The 13,677-nt window shown below is 38.7% G+C and overlaps 1 protein-coding gene across 3 annotated transcripts; it reads left to right on the forward strand.

Moving 5' to 3' along the window:
• Positions 1-8,462: 8,462 nt before the first annotated feature.
• LOC111888928 (uncharacterized) lies at positions 8,463-10,480 on the forward strand. 3 transcript variants are annotated; one of them, XM_042899082.2, is made up of 3 exons: positions 8,465-8,620; positions 8,787-8,968; positions 9,129-10,480. In XM_042899082.2, exon 3 carries the CDS (start codon positions 9,131-9,133, stop codon positions 10,190-10,192), a length of 1,062 nt encoding a protein of 353 aa, XP_042755016.1. In that variant the 5' UTR covers positions 8,465-8,620; positions 8,787-8,968; positions 9,129-9,130; the 3' UTR covers positions 10,193-10,480. The 3 variants fall into 3 exon arrangements, with proteins under 3 accessions (XP_023740834.1, XP_042755016.1, XP_042755017.1); XM_042899083.1 differs by having other exon boundaries at positions 8,474-8,620; positions 8,804-8,968; XM_023885066.2 differs by lacking the exon at positions 8,787-8,968 and having other exon boundaries at positions 8,463-8,620.
• The last annotated feature ends 3,197 nt before the right edge of the window (positions 10,481-13,677 follow it).

Genomic DNA, 13,677 nt, shown 5'->3' on the forward strand with positions numbered 1-13,677 from the left:
ATGCTAAGTTCTCCAAGTGTGAGTTCTGGTTGCACGAGGTGCAGTTTCTCGGGCATCACGTCAACCAGAATAGGATCTTAGTGGACCCGGACAAGGTAGAGGCCGTGATGAGATGGGAAGTTCCGAAGTCTCCATCTGGGATTTAGAGTTTCCTGGGATTAGCGGGCTACTGTCGGAGATTCATTCAGGATTTCTCCAAGATAGTCGTACCCCTGACGCGGCTGACGAAGAAAGTCGTGGTCTTTCAATGGGGGCCTGAGCAGTAGGCAGCGTTTGAGACTTTGTGACAGAGATTGTGCGAAGCGCCAATCTTAGCCCTGCCAGAAGGCGTAGAGGATCTTGTTGTATACTGTGACACGTCCATTTCAGGGTTGGGCGCGGTGCTGATGCAGAGAGGACATGTCATTGCCTACGCTTCGAGGTAGCTGAAGCCTCACGAGGCAAACTACCCGAAACACGATTTAGAGTTTGGGGCGGTTGTCTGCGCCCTCAAGATTTGGCGGCATTACCTCTATGGAGTCAGGTGTACCATTTACACGGACCATAAGAGTTTGGGATACCTCATGGACCAGCCGAATCTGAACATGAGGCAGCGACGGTGGTTGGATGTGGTAAAGGATTATGACTACGAGATCCTTTATCACCTAGGGAAGGCCAATGTGTTGGCCGATGTGCTTAGCTGCAAGGCGGCACCGATCAGAGATGTGTGTATGAGGATGACGATGGTGACCCCATTGTTAGATCAGATACGGGAGTCTCAGCAGGAGGCTATGAAGAAGGAACATCGGAAGAGCGAGCGTATAGTGGTTCAGGTTTCCTCCTTCGATTATGATAGCCGAGGATTATATACACTACACCGTAGGGTGTGGGTACCGTATCACGGGGGTGTGCGCCAGGTTCTGCTGGTGGAGGCGCACAAATCCTGAATCTCCATTCATCCCGGGGCGACGAATATGTATAGGGATCTTCGTCTGGATTATTGGTGGCCCTGCATGAAGAGGAATGTGGCATGGTACGTAGAGCGATGCTTGACCTGCAGGAAGGTCAAGGCCGAGCATCAGAGACCACACGACAAGATGCAGCTGTTGGATATCCCGCTATGGAAGTGGGAAGATATCACGATGGATTTTATCACCAAACTTCCCAGGACCACACAGGGAGTGGATTTTATATGGGTCATCGTGGATCGGTTGACCAAGAGCACCCACTTCATACCAATCCAGGAGAGTATATCGGCAGAGAAGTTGGCCGATATCTACATCTGAGAGGTGGTGGCGCGGCACAAAGTGCCAGCATCCGTGATTTCGGATAGAGACGTACGGTTTACTTCCAGGTTTTGGAAGAAGTTCCATGACGAGCTAGGTACTCGTCTGCATTTTAGCACCGCTTTTCACCTGTAGACAGATGGTCAGAGCGAGCAGACCATCCAGACTCTGGAAGATATGTTGCGGGCGTGTGTGTTAGAATTTGGTGGTAGCTGGGATACTTATCTTCCTTTGGCTGAGTTCTCATACAACAACAGCTACCACGCGAGCATTGACCATCCTCCTTTTGAGATGTTGTACGGGAGAAGGTGCAGGACCCCGATATGTTGGGGAGAAGTTGGCCAGAGGCTCATGGGGAGCACCGAAGTGGTGCTCAAGACGACCGAGAGGATTCAGCAGGTTCGGAGTAGGCTTCAGACTGCTCGGAGTCGGCAAAAAAACTATGCCGACAAGCGCCGATCAGACCTGGAGTTCTAGGTTGGAGATATGGTTCTCCTGAAGGTGTCACCTTGGAAGGGCGTCATCCGATTCAGGAAGCGAGGCAAGTTGGGCCCCAGGTACATTGGACCCTTCAGGGTTCTGGCCCGGGTGGGCAAGGTAGCATACTGGCTAGATCTGCCAGCTGAACTCAGTCAAATCCAGAACACATTCCAAGTCTCGCAGCTGCAGAAATTCCTAGTGGACGACTCAGAGGTGGTGCCTTTGGAGGATACTCAGGTTGATGACAGCTTGAATTACTTCGAGTGGCCAGTAGCAATCCTCGACCGGAAGTCGAAGGATCTGAGGAACAAGAGGGTGGAGCTAGTAAAGGTGCAATGGCAGCACTGGAAGGGTTCGGAGTGGACTTGGGAACCGGTAGAAGATATGAGGGATCACTACCCCAAGCTTTTCTAGGAGCGAGTGGCAGACTTCGAGGACGAAGTCTAAAATAGGTGGGGGAGATTTGTAGCACCTGTTTCCTGGTTTGTATTTTAATATAAGTATTTTTGCATTTTTTTAGCTAAAACTCGGCGAGTTGCAGGCCTGACTCGCCGAGTAGAGGCGCGATATCGAGCACGTTTGAGGTGGCGACTCGACGAGTCCATATCCTGGACTCAGCGAGTCCGCCTGTCTGGATGAAACCCTAACTTCAAGGGTTTGCACCATATTTAAACCCCCTTATGCGCCCATGTCTCGCCCCCTTCACTCTCAGAGCACCCTTTGACAAACCCTAACCCTCTCCTTTGTGATATGAGTGTTTGTGTGCTTTTCCTTGAAGTTTGAAGAAGAGAAGGAAGGAAGGACCAAGGAGAAGGAGAAGAGCAAGGATGTAGAACTCAATCCAGAGTCCATTAAGGTATAATTCGGATCTTTTTTGTTGCCATGATGATTTTCTTTTAGAAAACCCCATTTAAGCCATCTTTACCCATTTCCTAGCTTAATTGTAATATTGAGATCATATTGAGTGGAATGGCCTTTGAATCTATCTAGGTTTGAGCTTCAAGGGCCCAAATCTACTGCCTTTATGGAGCTATATTGCATGAAAGCCCTAGATCTACTCTTTTAGTGTGTTTTGAGCCTTAAATTCGTCATTGGTGTTTATCTACACGTAAAGTTGAAAACTTTACGTGTTAATAGAGCCCTAAGAACCTAGATCTACAGATGGAATGAATTGGGTTCAAGCAGAATTGAATATATAGTGATTGCATGCATGCGACTCGGCGAGTCGTTCTTCGGACTTGCGAGTCGAGTCGCGAGTCCCCGATTTTCCCCCTTTTTGAGTTATGTTGAGTGGAATCAGTGAGCTATAAGAAGACTTAATGAGTCGGAAGCCAGACTCAGTAATGGAGGTACTCGGCGAGTCAATGCCTTGACTCGGCGAGTCCAAGGCAATCTTCTTGCCTCAAGAACAGACTCGACGAGTTGTTCATAAAACTCGGCGAGTCATAGACCAGAGTGTTCATCGGATGAAGATGAACTCGAGGAGTTGTTCATACAACTCGATGAGTCGAATGAAGGACTATTAGATATATGTATGAAAGTAGAACTCGTTGAGTTAATGCCTAACTCGATGAGCAGGGACGGGAGTAAGGACAATCGAATGGACAGAGACTCGATGAGTTGGCGAGCCAACTCGGAAAGTCGATTCAACTGGAAGTTGACCTTGACTTTGACTTTTGACTTGGTTAGGGGTAAAATGGTCGTTTTACCCTAAGGGCAGTTAGCAGTGTTTGATTGAGTGTTTCGTGGGAATTGCAGCTGGAGGATTTCCGGAACAGCAGCAACAGACAGACAGTTCCCGCACAGATCAGCAGCTACTTCGAGGTGAGTTACCTTCCAGTAGCGGTGTGTCTATGGCCACAATGCCAGCCCACCAGTAGGAGTTGTGTGTTAGATGATTGTCTTTGTGATATCATCTAGTTTTGCCACTACCTGATATGTTATATGCTAGCTTGATGTGTTACCGTAGTAGAGTTCGGTTGTTAGGACCGAAGGTTAGTCAGACACCCCAGATACGTCTGACAGTATGTGATGTCATGATTATATGCTAGCACGATCTGAGATATATGTTAGGGGTAGTAGGAGGGGAACAGTCCCCGAATTCGGTTGTTAGGACCGAAGGGTAGTCAGACACCCCAGATATATTTGATAGTATGTTATGTTATGATATATGATAGTAGTGGTGGTAAGGGTGAAATAGTCCCCAAGTTTCGGTTGTTAGGACCGAAGGGTGGTCGGCACCCCAGAATGGCCGCACGGGTAGGTCGGCACCCCAAAATGGCCGTACCAGGTAGGCCGTGCATTCCAGAAATGCCTGACAAGTATGGTATGTTATATGATTGTCCTGTATGTTACATGATTGTATGGTATGTGGTATGTTGGGGCAAATCACTAAGATTTGTGCTTACAATTTTCAGTTTGGTTTCAGGTACCTCTTCTTCAAAGGGTAAGGAGCTGGCGCGGTAGCGATACATCATACACATACACTATTTTCCACCTTACGAGATTGTTCTGGGATTTGTACTCTGATATTCAGTTGATTTCGCATTTTGGTTTTTCAAACAAGATATATGATTGTGGAATGTTTTGATCAGACAATGTTTATTTACAAATGCTTTTCAAAGTATTGATTTTAAAATTGAAATTTTTGAACGTAAAAATTAGGCTGTTACAGTGTCACCCACCTCAGCCTAGCATAGAGGGGATCTGTCACACCCCCGAACCGTCAGAAAACAATGGCGGAAACGTTCGGGGCGGGTAACATTTATACTAACCTAAATTAACTTAGGTTTCAATCCAAGCTTAGTTATTACTTTATAAACAATCCCTAAAGGCTAAAAAGGACACAAAGCAACAAGGAGTGCAATGTAGATTCACTCGTGCTAGGCTAGGGTTTAGGCTAGGTTTAAAATTTTGAGTTGTGAGAGTGGTACACACCTAAAAATTACGGCAAATCAAAACTTCAAATCCACATTAAATACAAGATAATGTTGATGTAAGAAACCTACGATTACATAAAAAATAAATCGATAACTTTATAATGGGTTTGTCAAACGAGTGACTGGGGTTGTGCTTATTGATCAAGGAATATAAGGGTTGTGATCAAGGAGTAAAAATAAAACAATACGAGACAAGGAATAATGGAGAAGACGGCTTGGTATATACCAGGTCGCACAATTTTTAACTCTTTTCCCCAAAGAGGAAACAATAATTAGAGAAATCAGAGTGAGAGAGAATAAAGGAAGTGTATCAATGTCTTTGTATCACATAAACATGGAAACATTTAGAATAATTCTAAGTAACTAGAATAAAGAAGCGTGATTGTTCACAAAACGATGTCGTTTTAAAGAGTTCTATACCCAAGATTAGTTACCTAACAACCACATATTCATTTTTCCATATATATATATATATATATATATATATATATATAACATCCCCAAATTCACGGCCAGAAAAGACCGATTTGTTTAAGCTTTGTTTTATAAAAATCAGAGTAATCATTTGATTAAAAGTGTTGCGGAATTTGCTCCCAGAAAGCATGATAAATACTTTATCAAAGCATTTCCGAATAAATGTATTGTATTCATTTTAAAACATTTGGGATGTCCTGGTCAATACAGACACATACGCATAAACAGAACTTACATTTATTTTCACTAATGAGTTACATCTCCTTTAATCTCTCAGTGGAATATGTCTTCGTATCGATACCTGTGATACAAAGAAAACTGAGTGGGTCAAGCTTAGGAGCCTAGTGAGTACATAGGGTTTCAACCCACAATAATACAATTATTATATTATGTCATCAAACAATCATCCTAATTACTCATCCCCATTATCTCTTTTACTCCTTAAGGATTTACCCTAAGAACCACTTATCCTTCATTCATTCATTTCTAAAAATTGACCTAGGGAATTGGCACGAAGCCCATTACTGCCAAGGCTCTTAAATTACATTTGGTGAACACGTAGTTTAAAAAGTCTAGTAAACACTCAGTTCAAAAATACGAAATGAAAACCTAGTTCCAAAAACACCTAATGAACACAAAGTCTAAAAATTACATTATGAATACGATCTCCTAATGAACAGAGTCCAAAAGCACCTGGTGAACACAATCACCTAATGAACACAAAGTTCGAAAGCACCTAGTGAACACAATCACCTAATGAACATGGAGTTCGAAAGCACCTAGTGAACACAATCACCTAATGAACACGGAGTTCGAAAGCACTTACAGTTACGAGCCTATTAACGTTCCAATGGACTATTTAGAATAGTCTGAGGTCATTGTCTTGGATGACTATATCATCTTAAACATCGAGACCTATCATGATTTCACGTCCTTACACACCAACCATTTCATCTACCCATGTTCTACCCAACATATTTGTAGATATAAGATATATATATATATATATATATATATATATATATATATATATATATATATATATATATATACGGTTTAAATCATTTAAAACCTATATAAATCATTCATTCAACACTCATCTCAAATAAACAAACAATATATAAACACATAGCACATATTTTATAGCAAATACTTCATATCTATGTGTTAGGAGAAAGTAAATACACACTCACTTGATTAGACGATGCTCGGACAACACTACGGCTCTTCAAATACTATTCTTTTGATGTAACCGGGATATCTTCACACACCAAGCTTCTCGCGGGCAGAGCATCTACTTGAAACTCTTTTCTTCTCGAGATCTTCGGAGCTTCGGGACTCGCTTCGGGTATCGGGGATGATATCGGGGCTTCGGGGGTGCTTCAAGATGACTATAGAGAGTGGGAGTAAGAAAATAACAACCAAAATCAGATGCCCTTCGATTTCTAGTTATAGGGTTGAAATACTGAATTCACGCCGTGAATCTAAAAAATTCACGTCGTGAGTTTGGTCAGGCATAGGTCATTGCATTCTTCATTAGTCCACTTGTTCTGGAAGACGCCCAGACCCTGTGTGTTCACGTCGTGAACTCTGCATAGTGTCGGAGTTCGAGCCCCGAACTTCAGAAATTCATATCTTTCGTATATGAGCTCCGTTTTCGACGTTCTTTATATGCACGCGTAGGTGAGATTACGCTCTACAACTCTCGTTTAGACTACGTCGGCTAATTTTGAATTTATTTTTTTTATATTATTCTTAGTAGGCCGGGATAGGAAAACTCTGTTAGAAATTCATAACTTCTTCATCTGATGTCCGTTTTCGTCTGTCTTTCATCTGTTGCACTACTATCGATGAGATCTTCGATTCTCGTTTAGATTGTTTCGGCTAGAAATCACTCGGTCTTAAATACGAACTTTGGGCTGCATATCGCTAAGTTGAAACTTAGAAAAATCAAACTTCCTCATACGAAGTTAGATTTAGACGTTCTTTTTATGTAAGCTCTCAATTTAACGTTTTCTACGACTTTTTTTTGGATCACTAAGGCTAATTATCGCTCTATCGTAAATTCACTATTTACGTTGCGCTGTGTCGTTCCAGTTATGTCGCGAAACTTTGACAGGTCATAACTTCTTCGTTATAACTCGGATTTTGGCGTTCTTTATATGTACGGAATGCTTGTAACATATACTACAACTTAGTTTAAGATTACTCTTTCCAAATAATCTTCCATCAAAAGTCATTTTTGACGCTCATTGTCCTTAAATTGAGTAGCCCTAGTCTACGAGCATTATAATATATATATATATATATATATATATATATATATATATATATATATATGTTTAGGTTCAATGGAAAACAAAAAACCCTAAAAATCATTAAAACGCATAAAAAAATACTTATAGATCACAAGACTTTTTTTTTGAACTTTTTTTATCAAAAAATCGCAACTTTTAGGTCAAAATCACTGAAATAATTTTTCGAAAAGCGAAATTGTAAACATGCTGCGATTTTTTAATAAAAAAATTCAAAAAAAAGTTTCGTGATGTCTTTGTATTTTTTTATGCATTTTTGTGATTTTTAGGGTTTTTTAGTTTCCCAAATAACCATTCTCTCTCTCTCTCTCTCTCTCTCTCTCTCTCTTTATTGTGTGCATGTACGATTGATTCTGAACCGATCATTTTAATTATTTTAATAAAATAATTAATACATATTAAATGCTGATGATTTAATTAATAGTCATTATATCTGCAACATATTATATACATTAATTAATTTGTTAAAATAACTAAAATGATTGGTATAGAATCAATCTTACATACATACAATAGATAGTTAGAACACAATAATCTAACATATTATATATATATATATATATATATATATATATATATATATATATATATATATATATATTGAAAATAAATAAAGAACAAAAAATAAAGTTGAAAAACAAAAATAAATAAAATATATAAAAGAAGAAAAATAAAGTTAAAATGCCATATTGTCTAATTTTTTTGCAAATTATGAATTTGGACTTTAAACATAGAAGAAAGATAAAATAGTTAATAAAACTGATTAAATGAGAAAAATGATAACTCTAGTCAAAAGTTATAGCCATAGCCAACCAAAAAGAAAAATATTAGGCTTTTTCGCAAATGTAAACTTTAACTGTTATATTATCAGTCCTGTCGTATTCTCTTGAGCTTTCGCTGGCATCGCACTAAACCTCCCCTTTCCACGTCATGTTTACATGTTCTCCTCCCCTTTATATTATAAATAAATAAATATGTAATTTACTCTTCAATTTAATATAACGAGGACAAAATTCGCAGACAAAAAAACCCATAGCACACAACCCCCAAAGCATTCGTGCGGTTCATTCGGTACTCCCCTTTGGCCTTTGCCACGCATTTGACTCTTTAGCAAATCGGAGTTCAATTGGTCAGAAACGTCACTCAGGTTAGTTTAGACAATTTGGTTATCTTTATGTGTTTCATGAAATGCATTTTGAACTGTTTGCTAATTTGAGTTTCGTTTGTTGTGATAAGTATCCATGTTACTTGAAATGTTTTGATTATCTAATTATTTGGTCTTTTTGTTGATTTTTTCTGATGTCTTATGATAGTTGGATAATTGATATAGTGTATCATTCAAGCGTTTGGATTATCTAGGGTTTGTTGGAATTTGGTGTTTTTGCTTCAAGACAGGAAAAATCATTAGCGTAAGGAGAGATAAATAAAGGAACAATTTTACCATGTGGCTGATCTGCCTTTTTCTTTTTTAAGAGCATTCATCTCTGTTGAACTGGTAATTAGATTGCATATGCTATAGATATTTTGTGCTTGTTTTCATTTGCGAATCCTGTTGATTTTCTGCTTGTTTTCTCTTTTGCTGTTTACAAGTGTTGTATGATTAAGTGCAATTTGTATTTTACCATCAATATTTATTTTGTCTTTTGCTAATGTAGAAATGGATATGACAAGGAGAGTGACTAGAAACCAGAATGATGATGTTGCATCTAGCAGTATGACTATCAAGACAGATGATGTGGGACCTTGGTCATACCTCAACGATGATGTGCTTTTATTAGTTATGATGCAACTTGGGGTCATTGATTTTGTTGCTTTTAGTGGTGTCTGCAAGTCATGGAGATCCGTAGCACTCCGTAACAGGAAAAGTTTTATGGCATCCAAACCACCGATGCTGACACGTATCTGTGGTGATCTTAATAAGAATAAGAAATTCCGCGTAGATGACCATGAAGGAAGAAAGTTTAAAACCATAATTCCCCATTCTGCTGACTGGCACTATCAAAGATTAACTTCTTGTTACTTGATATTGTTCAGGTGGACTACCAAGGAATACTGGCTTGTGAATCCAATCACTAGACATGAACTTATTTTCCCTCCTATCCCTTGGAAGACTGATTATGATTCCAGATCTGTCCTAGTCTTTTCACCTTCAATCTCTAAATCGGTGTTTGTTGTGTTAGCCCATAGTCAAATATGGTTTTCTATAGAGGATGAGGGAACATGGAATCATGTCTCCTCTTTCGACCTCGAATTTTGTAGGGATTTACATCTTTTTAAGGGGAAGATATATACCATAGACACGAATAATTTTAATTTATGTGAATTCAGACTCAATCCTGAGCCCAAAGTGACGTTGCTCGAAACTAAGAATCTTCCGGACGATCCGGAAATACTTTTTCCGCAGCTTGTAAGTTGCGGTGAAAACCTTTATTTGATGGGAAGCTCAGTATACGCAGAAAAGTTCAATGTTTTTAAACTAGATTTTGGTGAAATGGAATGGGTGCATTTTGAAGATACAAGAGACGAATGTGGTTTCTTTCTAAGTGAGGAGAATTATAGTGCTGCTGTTAAACCAGAGCTGTGGGCTGACCCTTGGTCACATTACGAGGCATATGATATTGATAATGGAGGTGAACATGAGAAAATATTGTTTTCTGCAATCAGAGGGTGGTATTTCCCGCATGAATGTGAGAATGTTAATCTCATAGAAGAGTCATGACTTTGAAATGCGTGGCTAATGCATCTGGTTTAATTCATATCAAATTATAGGTTTTATCTTTAAGCCTTCTTATGATTAAGATGATGGTGGTTTTTTTTTTATGGGTGAGGTGTTGTAGTCATTTTTTTTTCTGATATCTATTGAAAATCCCAGAGATTATTAATAGCAACCATGGCTCTTCCCTACAGATTTGCCTTGGTCATTGTAGTTCAGTTATAGCTTATTAGAGTCTGAAGTCGTCGGCTGAACACCTATTTTTGCAGCAAAGGATTTCCTTGCATGAAGTTAGATTGGTGTGATTGTGGTAGTGGCTCTATGTCGAGACTTGTTTCTCTGATATTTTTTCATTCCCGATTACCAGTTAGTGATTTTAGGTGACACTGATTTTAGTACTCACATAAAAATTATTAAATTAACTAAACGAACCTAAGTGACGTTCTGGACTAGAATCAGTTCCGATTTCCTAAATAATCATTAGATGCCTGATGAAGAGGAGTTTGGGGTTTTGAGGTCTGTTGTAAATAAAAGAGCAGTTTTAAGCCTGGATCCAGATGGCATGTATTCGGTTTCTTTGATGAGAAAGATATTGATATTTCACATTTTGGGACAAACTTTCGACATTTGCATCAATACGCATTTTCCTTTCTCAAAATTTCATTCCATACCAAATTGTTGACCATAGCAGAAAGTCAACTTATGAAATTACTAAACTTGATCAATCGCATATACATGCTTCTCTGATCTTTGGTGCTTTTAGACATGATACAAAGATGCATTTTACTGCCCCAATCTCAATTTCAACATGACAACATGCATTCAAGGCTTTCAAAAAGGTTTTCACTTATTCAAAACTCTTATTTATACTGTTTTATCTAAATACATTTTAAACTGGTTTGTAAATGCTCCAAAGATTTCTAAAGGTTTTCAAACTCATCTTACCAAATGTGATTTTTCCTGAGTATAAAGGTTTTTCCAAGGCTTTCATCGAAGTTCTCTTTCACGACGTATACTTTTACTTGTTAGTTACTGCTGCTTCGCTTTTACTTATTTTATACTCCTACTTGGTAACGCTTTCACTTCTTGAAGCGCTTATACCTGTTATTGCCTCTATTTCACTTATACTGGTAGTCACTTATACCTGATAGACGCTCTTACTTCACCAGTTGTCGCTTCTACTTCGTGGTACACTTATACTTCATAACGTTTCCACTTTGTGATACACTTATACCTGTTGGACGCTTATACTTGTTCACACTCTTACTTAGTGATACGCTTCTACTTCACTTATACTTGATATCGCTTCTACTTCACTTAAACTCGATACGCTCCTACTTCACTTGTTGTCGTTTCTACTTCGCGATACACTTACTTTTGGCACGCTTATACTTCACGATTCGGTTATTCCACACTGTACACTTATACTTCACGATATAAATCCACTTGTTACACACTCAAGCGTAGTTAGATGTATGTCTGTGCTTGTCTAGATGCATATAAGTAATGATTGAAGGACTTAGGAAGGTTTGTCCGTCCTATTTCCTTTTCTTCGTTGAGATGTGGTCTGGTGGGATCGGATGTCCATCCGAAGGTCGTTTGATTCATTAGTTATATATTATATACACAAGCATAGACATATGGGTTTACTTCAGTCAGTTCAGTTATGAGTCTCTACCTCTAGTTCAGCACTTACATTAGAAACCCACTATTTGGAAGTCTCTACCCACTATTTGGGATGCATCTTCAGGACACGGCCTTCTCCGTCGTCTAGTTGGTAACCAGAGTCTCCTGTAGGGAGAACGGACATTGTGTGTATAGATCTATATGGGATTGACACCCCCGCACCCTGACTGCTAGCTACAGTCCACGGCCTACCAAGCCAAGGGGTGACAAATGTCATATTCTCAAGACGCTCGTAGGGCGTCTGGTACTCTAGTGTCGGTTAGTATGGTTACGAGTATCCCGGGTTACCTTATAATTCATGGTCTTAAGGTAACGGTATTTCACCGGCAATTTACACTGTATGCTGGTAACTCATTTCCAGAGTCACACTGTTTGACCTTACAAGATGTATCTTTCATTTGATACTGTCTGCGGTCTGTATTCTCTGTTTTGACCTTGCAAGATGTATCTTTCATTTGATACTGTCTGCGGTCTGTATTCACTGTTTTGACCTTGCGAGATGTATCTTTCATTTGATACTGTTTGCGGTCTGTATTCTCTGTTTTGACCTTGCAAGATGTATCTTTCATTTGATACTGTCTGCGGTTTGTATTCACTGTTTTAGACCTTACCAGTTGTATCTTTCATTTGGTACCTTCTGAGGTCTGTGTCTTTATTTGTTAGACGGAACCAGGTGTGTCGTTCGTTCGATACTCTCCTGGAGTCTATGATTCCTTTGCCTTAGTCAACAGTCCTCACTGCTGAGGCCTATGTTATTTCCCTGACTTCTCTTGCTTTCTTTAATAATCAAATTCAGTATTTTGATAATGACAGCGATTAAGGGAAAACTACTTTTTACCACACTAACTCCGTCCAGTCTTGGTAGAAGACTGCTTTATTTAAAGAAAATATAGGATTTTCTGGAAAGAACTCTAATACACTGTAAATTCTTAAACTACTACATTATAAAGTTATTTGAATAAAAAGTCACTAAATGCTTATGAACTCACCAGCATTTGTAAAAATGTTGATACTCGCTTTTCAAATAACTTATATTCTCAGGTTAGCATTAGACAAGTACATCCCTGGAGCTGATGATGAAGATAGCTTAGTACCATGTTGTACTTATTACATTTGCCTATATTACTTTGATATATTGTAATGTAAACCATGTAGAACTATTACTATTAATGCAATGTTTTGTTGTACTTTGATTACTATAATGCATGTGTTGTGATACTTGACATGACGTCATCCACCCCAGAACGTTTCCGCCGTTCCGGTTTTGGGGTGTGACATTATCTAAATATAAAAATATGTTAAAAGTTATAAATTCATTTGATGTTTTTGTATTCATCAAAAACTGTATTTCGTTTCGATATTATACTTTATTTTCTTTTTGACGTATATGGATTGATGTAAAACACTAAAATTTATGGTTATGTGTTATTTTAATGTATTTGGATTCATCTACAACTTATTTTTATGTGTATTTTTAATGTTTGAACTTATAAACATCAAATTCCTAATTTCTATATGTATGTATGTGTAGGAAAATAGAAAAAAAACATGAAAAATATAGAAACTGATTCACGAACCGGTTAAACCGGTTGAACCGGGAAAAAACCGGTTTTTAAAACATTGACACAGATAATGAGAAGACAAAACTGCAAAAATAGTCCCTGTGGTATGCATTTTTTTGGGGTTTTAGTCCAAACCACGACTTTTTTGGATTGGTGGTCCTTTTGATCTAGTTTCTTTGCGTTTTTGGTCCCTCTGTAAACTCAAAAGACTATTATGCCCTTGTGATATATTTTTTTTAAGAT

Source organism: Lactuca sativa, chromosome 2, assembly GCF_002870075.4.
Source record: "Lactuca sativa cultivar Salinas chromosome 2, Lsat_Salinas_v11, whole genome shotgun sequence".
Lineage (NCBI taxonomy): Eukaryota > Viridiplantae > Streptophyta > Magnoliopsida > Asterales > Asteraceae > Lactuca > Lactuca sativa.

Bases quoted from the DNA above. Each gene is read 5' to 3' on its own strand.
- LOC111888928 (XM_023885066.2), top strand. From the start codon at position 9,131: ATGGATATGACAAGGAGAGTGACTAGAAACCAGAATGATGATGTTGCA.